General features: G+C 48.7%; 1 protein-coding gene across 1 annotated transcript; it reads left to right on the forward strand.

Annotated features, from left to right (window-relative positions):
• Nucleotides 1–1,875: 1,875 nt before the first annotated feature.
• On the forward strand, nucleotides 1,876–12,487 carry LOC128419638 (kelch-like protein 3). Its single transcript, XM_053400569.1, has 5 exons — nucleotides 1,876–1,957; nucleotides 3,144–3,270; nucleotides 5,336–5,414; nucleotides 7,666–7,893; nucleotides 10,885–12,487. The coding sequence occupies exons 2-5, from the start codon at nucleotides 3,192–3,194 to the stop codon at nucleotides 12,368–12,370; spliced, it is 1,872 nt and encodes a 623-aa protein (XP_053256544.1). The 5' UTR covers nucleotides 1,876–1,957; nucleotides 3,144–3,191; the 3' UTR covers nucleotides 12,371–12,487.
• The last annotated feature ends 4,499 nt before the right edge of the window (nucleotides 12,488–16,986 follow it).

Raw genomic sequence — 16,986 nt, forward strand, 5'->3', positions numbered from 1 at the left:
TTTTTAATTTCCTTGGCAGGTCTACAAAAACATTTTCAAAAGCAAAGATACAGAGATACAGGTCAAGGGTTCCAAGACCGATCACTGTGTTTTAACCAGAACATGTATGGTTTCTATTTTTTATTATAAGCAAGAGGGCAGACAGCTGGAGGCTGCTGAGTGCAGACTGAAGCTGGTGGGGCACAGCCCCATTTGCCCTTAAGGAGCAGCCTCCACTGTATTGATCATTCCAAAAAAATAATCATCTATTGAGCATTAAGCCCTTTTGTGATTGTGTATTTGCACCCAGGACCATAAGTCTTGGCAGGCCAGGGTGCTTGTTTATTTTGCTGCTCTGCTGACAATCCTACTTCATTCTGGCCCCAACAGAATTTGACCGCTGGACTGTTTGCTTTCTTGGTTGTCCAAGGCTGGATTCCCCCTTTCCCTCCCCTTGCAGATCTGAATCACCTTTTCTCTACAAGGATGTATCTCTCGGTTTCCCTCTGCTTCCCTTAGTTTCTCATAGAAACCCCTGTTTCTATTTTGAGCCTGAGAATGAGGAAATGGATTGGAAGCAGCGAAAGAAGATACACTCTATGTTGTTGTGAAATCCTCCTGCGTAACCTTGACAGTACAGTAAGGATGAACCTAAGCACTAAACAGCATTAAAATAGCACCATGAACCACAAGAACCTAAGGAGAGCCCTCCTGAACCAGTGGTTCAACTGGTCCAACATCCTGTTCTCACAGTGGCCAACCAGATATCTGTTTCAAGAAGCTCCCCCAAAAGGTCTTGGGCACAACAGAAACTCTCATCACTTGTGATTCCTAGCAACTGTTTTTCAGACAATGAAGGCAGAATGGAGACATAGTGGCTAGTAGCCTTATGGTACAGTGGTACCTCAGGTTAAGAACTTAATTCATTCTGGAAGTCTGTTCTTAACCTGAAACTGTACTTAACCTGAAGCACCACTTTAGCTAATGGGGCCTCCTGCTGCCGCTGCGCCGCTGCTGTGTGATTTCTGTTCTCATCCTGAAGCAAAGTTCTTACCCGAGGTACTATTTCTGGGTTAGCGGAGTCTGTAACCTGAAGCATCTGTAACCCGAGGTACCACTGTACTTGTGACCCTTTGGATGTTGCTAGACTACAGCTTGCATGATCCCTCACCACTGGTTGTACTGGGGCTGATGAGTACTGGAGACAAACAACATCCAAAGAGTCACAGGTTTCCCAATGAAAATGTAACAGATCATGAGGCAGGGCCCAACCAATGACACACCACTCAACATTTCTTCAAAGAAAATAGTGATGTCCTTCTTCTTCTTCTTCTTCTTCTTCTTCTTCTTCTTCTTCTTCTTCTTCTTCTTATGTCCCAGCCACTCTAGGCAGCTTCCAACAAACATAAAAACATAATAAAATATCAAACATTTAAACTTATAGGGCTGCCTTCTGATGTCTTCTAAAGGTTACTTATCTCCTTGGCTCAGGAGGGGGGGTCACATAACTCTATAACTTCCGATGAAAATAGGGACGTTCTACTATACCCGCCAACATTTCTCTGATGAAAACAGGGACATCCTAAGGAAAAGCAGGACATCCTGAGATCAAATCACAAACTGGGACAGCTTCTGTAAATCTGGGACTGTCTCTGGAAAATTTGGACACTTGGAGGGTCTGCAATGATGCTCTCTGTTGCTGAAAGAATTCATTCTGAAGCTGTTTGTTCTTTTTCTATGGTCCATGTAAGCCCCGCCCCTCCTTTCCTGAAGCCACACCTCTCCTCTCCTAATCCTTAATGAGGCTCCAGGTGTGCAAGGCAGACAATTGGAGAATAACAAATCAAAGCACAATAAGCAAAACAGACTATGACACCTCTGCCAGTTGGACCAATTGGAGGCTGGGTGATGTTCAGGCTGGGAGGGGCAAAGCTTGGGGGAAGGAAGATCAGGTTGCACACCGGACTTCCGGACAGAGGTGGGGTTATGGAGATGGGAATTAGCCTTGTGGGTTGATAGGAATAACTGGGATGGGAGTCACATTGCAGGCCCTGTGGGGAGGGCCATGGAGCTAGTAGTTGTGTCTCAATCTGGAAAGACTCAAAGGCTTCACGTGCTGAATCTGAAGCCATGGCCTTCAGGACCCTCTCTAGAAACTTAATGGGGAGCCCAAGATCTGTTGAAGTGTTAACGTTGTGAGTCCCTCCATCCTAGGCTCAGGCTGTATATATGTGTAAATAAAACAATACATGCCCTAAAGTAGGGGTCAGCAAACTTTTTCAGCAGGGGGCCGGTCCACTGTCCCTCAGACCTTGTGGGGGGCCGGACTATATTTCTTAAAAAAGAAAATGAATGAATTCCTATGCCCCACAAATAACCCAGAGATGCATTTTAAATAAAAACACACATCCTGCTCATGTAAAAACACCAGGCAGGCCCCACAAATAACCCAGAGATGCATTTTAAATAAAAGGACACATTCTACTCAAGTAAAAACACGCTGATTCCTGGACCGTCCGTGGGCCGGATTTAGAAGGCGATCAGGCCAGATCCAGCCCCTGGACCTTAGTTTGCCTACCCATGCTCTAAAGAATCCACAGTCTTCATGGACTTTCATTCCAAGGAAACCAAAACCTGAAAACAGACCTCTGGCACCCTTGGAGCATCTTTCTCCTTGGGGACCGGGGTGCATGCAACCCATAACTAAAATATGTAACAAAACTAACACAGCACACACAAATTAAAACAGGGGACTCATGTCAACAGATTGGGGCTGATCAATGTGTGAAGCAAAATGCTAGATGAGTCTTTGCAGGGATCTTCTAATATTCTGAGGAACTTTAGAAAAGCTCACTGGATCAGGCCAATGACATCCTGTTCTTAACCGAGGTGAACCAAATCGCCACGGGCGATCAGCAGGACCTGAGCACAACAGCACTCCTTGTTCCTATCGTTTCCAGCAACTGACATTCAGAAGCATTACTGCATTCAACCATGGAAGCAGAGAGTAGTCATCATGACCAGTAGTCATCAATGGCCTTCTTCTGATAAACTTGTGTCTTTGCCTACATCTTACACTTGACTGGGAGTCTCTGATTCAGATTTCTTGCCAATGAACTCTTCTCATCTTTATTCTGTGTCCCACCCCCACCACCCACCAGCAGGAATGACTTGCAATACAGCTTCGCTATCTGGGAGCAAGTAGGAGTGCAATGATGAATTCACCTTGGGACAGAGATGATGATATCATTGGAGAGGAACACAAGTCTTTGAATCAGTACATACGAGAGGGTAGGTCCCCTGATATCGCAACCCACCATGGCTGGGCAATATTTTTTTACCATCTATTTCATGTTCACTCAGAAGCAAGCCTTGTTGTGTTCAGTGGGGCTTATTTCCTAGTACAGTGGTACCTCGGGTTAAGAACTTTAATTCGTTCTGGAGGTCTGTTCTTAACCTGAAGCTGTTCTTAACCTGTGGTACCACTTTAGCTAATGGGGCCTTCTGTTGCCGCCACACTGCGGCGGCACGATTTCTGTTCTCATCCTGAAGCAAAGTTCTTAACCTGAGGTACTATTTCTGGGTTAGTGGAGTCTGTAACCTGAAGCGTATGTAACCCAAGGTACCACTGTAGTTGTGTTTTAAGGAATGCAGCCCATAGCAATGGGTACTTTTATTTTTCTTCCTTTTCTTTTCTTGAAATATGTTTATTGATACTTGTCCGAAAATATACAAAAAATTCGTATCCATTGCATAGTATCCTCTTATAAAACACTGAAATATTTCATCTAAAAAAGAACAGAGGTGGGAAGAATATTTTAAAAAGTGTGGGGGAGGGAGAAATAAAGGTATAAAGAAAAAACGTTGGAAGGGAAAAGAATAGGGAGAATAGAGAAAAATAAAAAGACCTTCAGTTCTCTGTCCTGCAGCTACATATAGTATTCACACATTAACACTCAACCATTTTATCTTCTATAGACCTGTATTTTTTTCAGTCTTCAAATGCAGATATTACAAGTTCATTTCCACAAGAAGTTTCCAGTCCTGCATATATGTCAATAATGATTTTTCTCTAATTGAACACATTGTTGAAACTTTTTAATGGGATGGTAACATCCATTCCATTCTTGGACCACATTACTTAATGCAGAGGTAAGAAGAAATTCAGCTTGGTGCACTTGTTAATATGAAGCAACCACATTTGCAACTTCCTGAAACAGTATGCAAAGCAAGGAGCAGCTGTCCTTTCATGTTTGCACTTCTCCAAATGTTGTGATTTTTCTGCCAGTAACGGGGGGGGGGGGGAGCATTTAATATGTGTATACTACAGCGAAGTGTGCATAGCAAATCATGCATAAGTATTAATAACCAGTCCTTTTTCCCCCCTAAAAAATGTTTGGTGGTACTCTCATTTTGACTCAAGAAAACCACCATTTTATAGTTCAAATTGGGAAAAATAAATATAGTAAATGGACAAAAGTACAAAGATTCACAAAATGTTTAGGGGTATGTGTACCCCTGTGTCCCCGCCAGAAAGAAAGCACTGTTAATAACATACCAAAAAATGCATTCTGTTTGGGAGAAATTATTTGCAAAAATTTGCATATTACACAATATATGCAGCAAAAATAGACCCAAAGTGTGTATATTAGGAGAAAATGCTGATCAATTCCAATGCAGACTTACAACAAAACGGCAAGCTTGCTCAGTGTTGAACTTAAGAGTGGGAAAATCGAGAAGCGGAGAGAAACTAAATTTGTCAGATTCAGCCATCCCTGCTCTCCAGTGGTGAATCCCGGCCTCCTCCTTGCCTCTACAACAACTTCCACTGCCCTGACCCATCTGATATTGAAGCTGCAATGTTGTCTAAGCCTGGGAGGACCAAGAAACATCTCAGATCTGAAGGATCAGAAAGCTGCATAGCTGCCCTGGTTCCCTGACATGCCAACAAACCAGAGATGGCTTCCTAGTGGAAGCGAAACTGGTTGGTAATAATAAATCAATAATAGTAATAATACTAACATATTTTTTTAAAAATCAATTATTATTATTTTAAAAACAGTTAAAATCATATCTCCCCACCAGGGTTTTCAGGGTTGCCAGGAATGGTTTATTTCAGCCATCAGATAAGCGTGTGAAAAAGAATCCTTTCAATTTCCCGCTGAGAGTCAGTAATGAAGGAGAGAGATGCACCTCATTGAGGAGGACATTCCACAAATGGGGAGCTGCCACTAACAAGGCCCTGTCACAGGTCAAAGCCAATTGGGCAGCCCCCACTGGTGGCACCACTAATAAGGCTTCGCTTCTGATGGCTGTCTGCTCTGTCTCATCGCACGCATTCCCTCTCTTCCTATAGGGCTGAATCATCTTCTCCAGGAACAGCTCCTCTGCGACACAACCATCGTGGCAAAAGGCGAACGGTTCCCCTGTCACAGGTATTTATTTATACATTATGGGCTTGCTATTTGCCATGCAGGCAAAGGGCCTGTTCCGGGTTTAGAAGGGCCCCTGGGCAAGACACTCTCCATGTGGTTCCCTCTGCATGTGACTTGATCTCATCACCACCTGCTCCTCTTCCTTGTAATTACAGTGGTACCTCAGTTTACGAACAGTCCTGTCTACGAACTATTTGGTTTATGAACTCTACAAAACCGGAAGTGGTGTCCCGGTTTGTGAACTTTACCTCGGTATACGAATGGAAGCCGAACGGTGGAAGGGCACTGGCAGCGGGAAGCCTCATTAGGGAAAGCGCGCCTCGGTTTAAGAACAGAGTTGGTTTAAGAATGGACTTCAGGAACAGATTAAGTTTGTAAACTGAGGTACCACTGTACCACCACATGTACACTTGCTAGGTCAATGAACAAACAGGTAGAGGGATCTCCTTCTCCCCACCAACATTGTTTGCATAAGAAGATAAGAAGAATGTGCTGGTGCATCTCATCTAGCATCTTGTTCTCACAGTGGCCAACCAGTTGTCCCAATGGGAAGCCTGCAGGCACAACCTGAATGCAAGAGTATTCTCCCCACTTGTGATGGTATTTAAAGGCATACTTCCTCCAACAGTGGAGAAAGAATGTATCCATCAGGGTTAGTTGCTACTGATAGCATTACAGTCATACCTCAGGTTACATCCGCTTCATGTTACGTTCTTTCAGGTTATGTCCCACGGCGACCCAGAAGTACCGGAAAGGGTTACTTCCGGGTTTCGCCACTTGTGCATGCGCAGAAGCGCAAAATGACGTCACGCGCATGCGCAGAAGTGGCGAATCACAACCTGCGCGCGTGCAGACACACTGCTGTGGGTTGTGCTCTTTTCATGTTGCGAACGGGCCTCCAAAATGGATCCCGTTCGCAACCAGAGGTTGCACTGTATTGTAGTAATCTGCCCAGGGACCTTGTGGTGGAAGGCAGTGGGTAAGAAATAGAAGAATGGGACTTGCAGTCCTATGAGATCTGGTGGTCCACTGGTTCACCATCTCTGGATTCGAAGCTTTCCCCAATCTGATGCCCTCCAGATTTTGTTGGACTCCGAATCAATTCAGTCTAGCCAGCGTGCCTCATGGTCAGGCATGATGGGAGTTGTAGTTGTAGCAACATCAAAAGGTCCTTGGGACTTGACATCCCTGGTTTAGGGCAACTCACACGGAATGCCTTGTTGACATTCTTTGCTATATAGCTCTTTCTAGCATAATCCTGGAAATTATTGTGCCAAAGTACTAAGCTTCCTAGATCTACTTGCATTGGGTCATTCTCTACCATGGTTGAAACAGCATCCATGTACTCATGACGTATGGGGTGGTTAGGGTGCTGGACTCCGGTTCCCATCAGCCATAATCACTATGAGGTTTTTCCTACAACCAAGTGGGCATATACATTTTATGAAATAACGAAACAAAATAAATTATGGGACCTGCAGTCCACCAACATCTGGAGGTTCTTAGGCCTCCCCATCCCCAGTTTAGGGGAACTCCTATAGAATCAAACAATGGTCAGAAGTGGGGCCATCATTCTTTTTTCTTTTTCAGGCTACAAGAGGCTGCAATAATTAGAAACAAAATATGGGAGCTGGTAGACACAGAAACAGGGACATGGGTGGCGCTGTGGGTTAAACCACAGGGCCTAGGACTTGCTGATCAGAAGGTCGGCGGTTCGAATCCCCGCGACAGGGTGAGCTCCCGTTGCTCGGTCCCTTCTCCTGCCAACCTAGCAGTTTGAAAGGATGTCAAAGTGCAAGTAGATAAATAGGTACCACTCCAGTGGGAAGGTAAATGGCATTTCTGTGCGTTGCTCTGGTTCACCAGAAGTGGCTTAGTCATGCTGGCCACATGACCTGGAAGCTGTATGCCGGCTCCCTCGGCCAATAAAGCGAGATGAGCGCCACAACCCCAGAGTCAGTCACGACTGGACCTAATGGTCAGGGGTCCCTTTACCTTTAGACACAGAAACATTAGAAACTGCCTTATACTAAGTCAGACCTTTGGTCTATCTAGATCAGGGTTGTCTACACTGTGAGTCAATGCTTTTAAACTCACTCATAAATGGTTTGGAGTTAGGGTTGAGCAGTGAGGTAGCCCAAGTTTGCTGACAGAGATTCCACATGGTTCAAGGTAGCTAAGGAATTCTGAATTTCGAGATTGATACCCTGACCTCCTAATGTTGACACATCCCTCCCTCCCTGTTGTTTAGGATGCTCCTTGCTGCCATCAACCCCTACTTCCGAGCCATGTTCTCCAACTCCTTCCGGGAGTCAAAGGATGGAGAGGTTCTGCTGCAAGACATGGAGCCCTCCATTGTCCAAGCTGTGGTGAACTATTACTACACGGAGGAGATTGCGCTCGTGCCGGAGATGGCCCAAGACCTGTTTGTCGCAGCCAGCAGGCTTCAAATCCTTCCGCTGCTCGAGAGTTGCTCCAGGTAATCCCTAAATAATGCTGCGTCTTTGAACACTGGTATCCTCTTTACTGCCTTATACCAAGTTAGACCATTGTTCCATCTATCTCAGTATTGTCTCTGCTGGCTGGCAGCAGCTCTCGAGCGAGGTTTCTTCTGATCTTATCTGGAGATGCTGGGATCAAACCTTGGACTTGATGCTCTGAGCTATGATCCGTCCCTAAATATGAAGCAAGATTCTAGTCCTCCCATTCATGAACAAAGGGCTGGCTTAATCAGGAAGCTGCTTTACAGTGAGTCAAATCAGTGGCTGTCTAGCTTTGTACTGTGAAGAGTGAGTGGCAGTGATTGCTCTCCTGGGTTTCAGGCAGAAGTCTCTCCCGGCCCTACCTGAAGATGCTGGGGATTGAATCTTGGATCTTTCACTTGCAAAACAAATCCTCCAGCCCTGGGAAATGATCCCTTAGTGGGAAATGCCCATCTTGTTTTGTATCGCTTGTCCATGGAGTGACCTATGCAACTCTCTCCTTTTGTTCTCAGGTAGGGAATTTATTAAGTAAAAAGGCAACCAGTGTTCAAGCAAGACGATACCCAGCTTCATTGATTGTACTGCAGTAAAGGACGGTTCCATAAAGGGATGGGAACTGTAATGAACACAGGGTCTTTTCAGCTTTCATGCCACCTCACAATCACCCAATTAATCAGACAAGGCACATCACATTTGTCGTACAGTTATTGCCATGTTGTCCATTACACGTCAGCTAAGCCAGTGGTGGGTGGCGGGATGCGGGTGGCGCTGTGGGTTAAACCACAGAGCCTAGGGCTTGCCGATCAGAAGGTTGGCGGTTCAAATCCCTGCGATGGGGTGAGCTTTTGTTGCTTGGTGCCTGCTCTTGCCAACTTAGCAGTTCGAAAGCACATCAAGTGCAAGTAGATAAATAGGTACAGCTCTGGTGGGAAGGCAAACAGCATTTCCGTGCGCTGCTCTGGTTCGCCAGAAGTGGCTTAGTCATGCTGGCCACATGACCCGGAAGCTGTATGCCGGCTCCCTCGGCCAATAAAGCGAGATGAGCACCACAACACCAGAGTTGTCCGCGACTGGACCTAATGGTCAGGGGTCCCTTTACCTTTACCTAAGCCGGTGACATGACATCTTTATGAACCGGACAAATTAACAGCACAGGTTGGTCAGTAGTACAAGCCGATCAGAACAGCAAACAGGAGCAGATTGCACGGAAAGTGTATCTCCATCTTCTCTGCCTGTAATTTATGTGAAAGGAGGACCCCTTTGTAATAAGGCCTTTCTGCCTCTTCCCTGATTTGCGTGGTAGTTGCATTCCCGGTTGTTGCGTGTGATGGTGGAGCATGCATAAGCCCACTCCTCCCTGTTATGCCCCTGCCCCACCTCCTTCTGACTCCTGTTCCACCCTCTTTTCTGGCTGCTTCCGGGTTGCCGCGATACACACTTGCATGGTCGTGCATCAATTGGACTCTCATAAATTGGTTGTTGCCTGTATGTTCAAGCTATTGCAGATTCTGGGGAAGTGGAATATTAGGATACAAAGACATTCCCTTCTCAAATCAAGTGCACTTCCATCACATGCTTAAGCAATAGGGTACATTTTTCTCAGTTTCTTGATTTTCCAACCATCACTTTGCCCCATTTCCATATCAAAATTTCTTTTTATAAGCTTGCGGGAAAATCGGCAGACCTTTTTTTAGTGCCTTTCTCCTAGGTATATGCATTTTGGTATGCAATTCTGTAAGCATTTTTTTCCTTTTCTTTTGCAAGCAATAATGTAGATGCTCCCCTTTTGACTGGAGAACTGCTTCACACAATTGTTGAAAAATGGCTATGGTTTCACGTTGCTTTTAGATTCAAGAAGTGTAGATTAGGTAGATTGACTTTAAAGCGTGAACCAAAGTAATTTCTCCCCCGTGAGTCAGGAGTGCCATCTGCAGGGCTCATGCACAATTCCAGATAAGATGTAGTGTGCCAAAGAGTTGCATTCATATTATTCAGCCTGCACACTCGGATTTTGCAATTACCGGTATATTCTGATTACAGGCACAGGGTGGTTTAAAAGTCAACTCCTCTTCCCAGGAAACTCTAGGAATTATCGCTCTGGGAGGGGAATAATACTCTCTTAACAACTCTCTCAGTTTTTAAATAAAATTTATTTATAGATTTTTCAAAAACAAAAAAACAAAAATAAATTGTACAACTTTTTCAAATTAACATTCAATGAGTATTTGAATTCCCTTCCAGCCCTCCATGGTTTCCCCAATTTTTCTAATGTTGTTGTATATTATAATTATTCTATACATTACCTCCACAGTATTCTCAGAAATGTATTTTACTGCTATTCTTACTCTAAACCTGCTTGTGTTTCAATATGTTTACAATGATTTTTTAAAAGTCATCTACAATCATTTTCCAATTAGACTTGCTAATTCAGCATATTCCATCAGTTGGGTCTCCTAACAACTCTCAGCACCCTTAACAAACTGCACTTCCTAGGTTCTTTTTGGAGAAACTGTTTAAATTGTCCCGATGCTGCTTTAAATAATATTGTGCAGATGTGGGCATACGCCTCTTGTCTAGCTCATCTTCTGCAGCGGTGTGTCCTTTGTTAGCTGTGGTCTAAACCACTGAGCCTCTTGGGCTTGCCAATCAGAAGGTTGGTGGTTTGAATCCTCACGACGGAGTGAGCTCCCATTGCTCTGTCTTAGCTCCTGTCAACCTACCATTTCGAAAGCATACCAGTGCAAGTAGAGAAATAGGTACCACTGTGGCGGGAAGGTAAACAGCATTTCTGTGTGCTCTGGTGCTGTCACGGTGTCCCGTTGTACCAGAAGCAGTTTAGTCATGCTGGCCACATGACCCGGAAGGCTGTCTGTGGATAAATGCTGGCTCCCTCAGCCTGAAAGCGAGATGAACCCCATAGTCACCTTTGACTGGACTTAACCATCCAGGGATCCTTTACCTTTTTCCTTCCCATCTGTCCGCCCCAGATACCTCTTGGAACACATCTCCCCAGAGAACTGCCTTTCACTCTACCAACTGGGCTTCGCACACAGCGACCCTGATCTCCTCCAAGAAGCCAAGATCCTGGTCAACCTGCACTTCAAGCGCCTCTCCATCGAGGACAAGACCTTCCCCAACTTGAACCCCAGTACCCTCATTAGCATCATCTCCTTGGACAGTCTGGTGGTCTCTTCTGAACTCACCGTCTACCGGGCCGTGTGGCGCTGGGTGATGGCCCAGAGCGCCAGCCGCCTGCCATTCCTGGGGCAGCTCCTGACGCATGTGCGCCTCCCGCTCTTGACCCAGGAGGAGCTGAGGGTGGTCCAGTCCGAGCTGATGTGCTACAGGGACGTCCGCCTGCGGTGGAAGCGCTTCAACCGCCAGGAGAGGCTGCGGCACAGCAGAGGCCTGCGAAGAGGGATGTACTCCACCTGCATCATCTGCGTGGACCTCTTCAACATGGAAGGCCCAGAACTGAAGACCAAGGACTTCCAGGTCGGCTGCTTCGACCCCCAGGCTGAAACGTGGGAAAAGATGCCCTTGTTGAAATGCCTGTATTGCGCCCGCTGTGTGGCCGTCGGGGACAAGCTGTACGTCACCGGAGGGGTCCACACGGATGACTCTTATTCGGACACATTGCACGAGTACAGCCCCTTGAGGGGTCGCTGGACTCAGCTCCCTTCCATGTCTGTGGCCAGGGCCTCCCACGGCTTCCTCGCCTGCAACCAGCAGCTGTTCGCCATGGGTGGCTGGTGCAAGTATGAGGATTACCTCGACACAGCGGAGTGCTTCGACTTGGAGAGAAAGTTCTGGGCCCCGATTAAAAGGATGCCCTTTGCGCTCAGCCACTTTGCCTCGGCGGCGCTCAGGAACAAGCTCTACCTGGTCGGCGGCGTCACAGACACCGTCGGCTCATGGTACGCTTCCCGGAAGGTCCTGATCTATGAAGTGAGCTTTGACACGTGGAGTCAAGTGTACCTGGACAACGAGTGCTACTGGTCTGGCGCTGTGGCCATGAACAACGGGATCTATGTGATCGGGGGCTACTTCCGGAGCCGGACGAGGCACAACGAGCGCTGGTCGGAAACAGGGAACCTGCGCTGCACCCGGAAGTGCTTCTTTCTGGGGGAAGATGGCCAGTTGGACAGGAGAGTCACTATCCCCAGGCTGCCCATAGAGCTGGCGGGGGCCGGTGTGGTGCGCTGGAAGCACCGCATTTACGTGCTGGGTGGGGAGAACACCTACATGTATAACAACCTGGAAGGAGAGAACGAAGAGGAATATTATAACACTGTTTACTACTGGGAACTTGGAGCCACAAAGTGGGTCCAGTGCCAGGAGAGGCTGCCATTCACCAGCTGGGGACTCAGCGGCTTTGGCTGCACCACCATGAAGGTCCCCAAAAAGCCCATCCTAGAGCTTTTCCGAAAGACGTCGGTTGCACTTACAGCCATAGAGGTGGTGAACCCTTAGTGGATGTGAGGCTCACAGACAGCATGCAAAGTGGTTTCTACAGCAATGATCTGCCTGAGAAACCTGAAGGCACTTAACTCTCGAGAGGTATAGAACAGAAGGACTAGTCATTACCTACCCACTTGTGTTCAGTTTTTTATTTGTAATTTGTATGATTTTCCATCTAAGTGGTGTAAGAGAGGGCCGGGGAACCTCAAAACCAGGGGTAGGGTTGTCACCTTTGTTCGGACAAAATAAAGGATAGGATGGCGGGCTGGGTTGTGGGCTGGGTAGGGTGGCAATTGCCCTTGCCCCCAGTGCTGAAATGGCTTCAAAGCAATCAGTTGCACTCTACTGCAGCCAATTCGGTTGCCACTCTGGAATTTGTCACACGCAGACACATGTGCTCACGGATTTGCAAACCTGTCTGTGCTTTGCTACCCAGAGCTGAAATCCATGACCTTTCACACACCCTTTCAAACACATCCAGTACTGTACGTTCAGGCCAGGACAAAAATAAATGAATAGTGGGGCATATTCTGATGAGGAAACAGGCTCTGTTCCGCATGTTATGCTTCTGAAGGAGAGGAAAAAACATTATGAGTGGAGGGCAAGCCTTATGGGGAGCTCCTTCTCCCTCACCCTCCTCTCTCAAATATCCTGTAGATAACTATGTTCAGAACTGGGGCTTCTGAGCTACACTGACACAAAACCGCTTGTTTCTAGAATCTCGGAATCTGTTTCTTTCCGAGGAACACAGTGGTGTAGCATGGGTTGCCAGAGCCCAGGGTTACTTGAAGGGGGGAATGGGAGGGAGGGAACTGGATGGAGTATTCAACTGCTTAACAGCATCTGCGTTATCCAGGAGATTGCAGCCACAGAGATAAGAAGAGTCATTCCGTTGTCTGGAGAGGTCATTTCCTGGTTTGCATGGAGAAGCACGGAGCCCAGTGATGGATGCATGCAGCTGTATTGAGGTAGCACCAAGTGTTGAAATTTTGTGCCCGTAACAATTTTGCACCCACGGCAACTGCCCCTGAAATATACTCAGAGTCGCGAAGTGATTTCATGCTCTTTATTCAGCTCATAGTGGTGAGGAGGAATGAATGGAAGTCCCCTCAAAGTATCTGCTTTATATACATTATTTACACAATGGGCTGCACATGATTGCCTAATTCCGGAATTCTACTGTAAGCCAATCAGGTTGTGGATTCACTTCTATCTGGAGCATGATTGGGTAGTTCCTGCCAACCAATCACACTGCTGCATTGTTCTAGGACCAATCAGACTGCTGCATTCTGAATCCTATTGTTCTAGGACCAATCAGACTGCTGCCTTTTGGATCCTATTGTTCTAGGACCAATCAGACTGCTGCAGTTTGGATCCTATTCAACTCAGTACATAACACCCCTCCCCTCTAAGTTCCAGTCCTGCCCGGGAGGTCGCATTCATAGTCCTCGAGGTACGCTGGCGGCCTACGTGTGCGTTGCGGCCTGGGGTGTTCCCTGGTCCGGGGTTCAGGTTCTGGCTCGTGTTCCAAGGATGCTGGCTGTGATGGGGCTATTTGGTCTGGCGCAACCGGCTCGCTCAGTCGTGGTTCTGGTTCCGGTGTCCTTTCGGCCTCGCAGGTCCTCTCTGTATTTACTGATTCTGCCTCTCCTGCTGGCCCCTCGTGCTCTATGGGCCTCACTGCCCCTCTGTTCCCTTGGGACTCCTCTGACCTTTCCTCCTCCTGGTTTTCTCCCGGGAATCGTCGCCGTATCTGGTCGCAGTGGCGGCGCCAGCATTGCCCCCCATCTGTTAGCACCTCGTACGACACGGGGCCAGTGACCCTGGTGACTGTGGCGGGTACCCATGCTGGGCCTGCCCCAAAATTCTTTGCGTACACTGGGTCCTGGGCCTCGAAGGTCCGGGGGTTCCTGCCTTCCCCCACCACTACCTCATCCTGAGCTCTATCGGGGTGAATGCGGTCCAATCTGATTGCAAGGCGCTGACCCATTAGTAGTTCAGCGGGGCTCCGGCCAGTTGTTGAGCTGGGGGTGCTGTGCTGTGCTAGAAGGAATGTGGCAAGGCGGTACTCCCAATCCCCTTGCGTCATGCGGCGAAGGGTGTCCTTGGTGGTCCGTACCATGCGTTCTGCTTGGCCATTGGTGGCAGGATGGAATGGCGCCGAACGGATGTGGCGGATGGCGTTCTGCGCTGTGAAGGTTTGGAATTCTCCTGACGTAAATGCAGTCCCGTTGTCTGAGACGAGAGTGTCAGGGAGCCCGTGGGTTGCAAACAGCCTGCGTAGTACCCGGATGGCTGCGGACGTAGAAGTGGACGGTACCAGTGCGACTTCCAGCCATTTGGTGTATGAGTCCACCACTATGAAGAATGTTTTCCCCTGAAAGGGGCCAGCGAAGTCCACATGCAGGCGTGACCATGGTGCTCGGGCGGACTCCCAGGACTGGACTGGGGCCCTTGGGGGATCTGGGCGGGATTCTTGGCAGGCCTGGCAGTGTTTGACCCAGGCCTCTATCTCTCCGTCGATCCCCGGCCACCACACATAACTCTTGGCAAGGGCCTTCATTCTTACTACCCCTGGGTGTGTCTCCTGTAGGGCTGTGAGGACCCTTTTGCGGAGGGGCTGGGGAACAACGACCCTGCTTCCCCATAACAGGCACCCCTTGTGGGCCGACAGTTCATGTTTGCGGGTTGTGTAGCCGGCGAATTCTGGCCCGGGGCTGCTGCTGGGCCATCCCCTCCACACCCAGTCCAGGACCCGGGAGATGACCCTATCTTTCTTGGAATGGTGTGCAACTTCTTGTGCCTGAATGGGGCGGTCGGGAAGCAGCTCCAGGCTCATAACCTCTTGTACAGGTGCTGGGTCGGGGCCTGTTTCCGGTAGTGGTAGCCTGCTGAGGGCATCCGCATGGCCCATCGCCTTCCCCGGACGGTGAATCAGTGCATACTGGTAGCTGGCAAGGAAAATTGACCACCTGAGGACGCGAGGAGACAGCACTTGGGGGGTCTGCTTTTCAGGGGCAAATAAGCCAAGCAACGGCTTGTGGTCAGTCACCATGGTGAAGGGCCGCCCGTACAAGAAATCATGGAATTTTTTTACTCCCTTCACGATTGCCAGACCCTCCTTGTCGATTTGCGAGTAGTTCCGCTCGGTTGCGTTGAGTGTCTGGGAAAAGTATGCCACTGGTACCTCTCTTCCATCCGGGAGTTGGTGTCCCAGGACAGCGCCAATTCCATAGGGCGAGGCATCGCATGCTAGCACCACCGGCAGCCTCTCGTCGAAGTGTGCCAAGACCGAGTTTGAGACAAGCAAGTCCTTGACTGCCTGGAATGCGGCCTCCTGGCGCTGGCCCCACACCCAAGGGGCCCGCTTGTCCAGGAGTCTGTGTAGGGGCTCTGCTACCGCCGCCTTGTGGGGAAGGAAGGAATGGTAAAAGTTCAATAGTCCCAAGAAGGCCTGAAGTTCAGTCTTGTTCTGGGGCATCACAAATGGCCCGTACCTTGTCCCCAGTCGGGTGGACCCCTTCTGCGTCCACCATAAATCCCAGAAAGTCCACCTGAGGCACTCCTAGTAGACATTTTTCCCGCTTCACCTTGAGACCCGCCGTCTGGAAACGGTGCAGAACGGTGCGGAGGCGGTCCTCAAACTCCTCTGGTGTGGGCCCGGCAATCAACACATCATCGAAGAAGGGGGTGACGCCTGGAATCCCTTTAAGTAGAGAGTCCATTAGATTCTGGAATATGCCTGGTGCCACGCTGACACCGAATTGCAGCCGCTTTACCCTGAATGCTCCTCTGTGCGTCACAATCGTCTGTGCCTCTGCTGTGGCCTCATCTACTGGCAGCTGTTGATATGCTTTGGCCAAGTCCAGCTTGCCAAAAATTTTCGACCCAGCCAGGGTGGCAAGAACATGGCTGACCACTGGCACTGGGTATGCATGGGCCGTGAGGGCCTTGTTTATGGTACATTTGTAGTCTGCGCAGATGCGGACTGAACCATTAGGCTTGACGGGCGTGACGATTGGGGTTTCCCAGGGGGCATTAGGCACCGGCTCCAGCACTCCTTGCTCCACGAGCCGGTCCAATTCCTCGTCTATACGGGGTTTCAGGGCGAACGGGACCCGGCGGGCCTTGAGCCTGACCAGTCGTACTGCGGGGTCAAGCTGTAGAGCAATGGGGGGGCCCGTATACTGTCCCAATTTCCCATCGAAAACCCCCGGAAATTCCTTGCATATGGCGTCCACGTCCACTTGTAAGCTAGTGTGGTTCACCCCGGTGACGGCTAGCCCCAGTGGTCCAAACCATGCCAATCCCAGTAAGCTAATGTAGGGGCCCTTGACCACAAGCAAGTCCAGTTGCCGCGTCCACCCTCGGTATTGCACCCTGAAGGTCCCCACCCCCATTGTGGGGACCTTACGTTTTTGGAAGTCCCGGAGGGTGAATGGGGCCGGCCTGAGTTTGGGACCCCCAGTAGGACACAGTTTCCTTAAGGTCCTTGCCGAGATTATGGATAGAGTTGAACCCGTGTCAAGCTCCATGCGGCATGGGGCCCCCTCTATCTGTACGTCAACATAAATTTTCTCTACGTTGGGGTGGGGCAACTGGTATACCTGGAAGTCCGTGAGCTCTGT

Source organism: Podarcis raffonei, chromosome 8 (assembly GCF_027172205.1).
Source record: "Podarcis raffonei isolate rPodRaf1 chromosome 8, rPodRaf1.pri, whole genome shotgun sequence".
NCBI classification, from domain to species: Eukaryota; Metazoa; Chordata; class Lepidosauria; order Squamata; family Lacertidae; genus Podarcis; species Podarcis raffonei.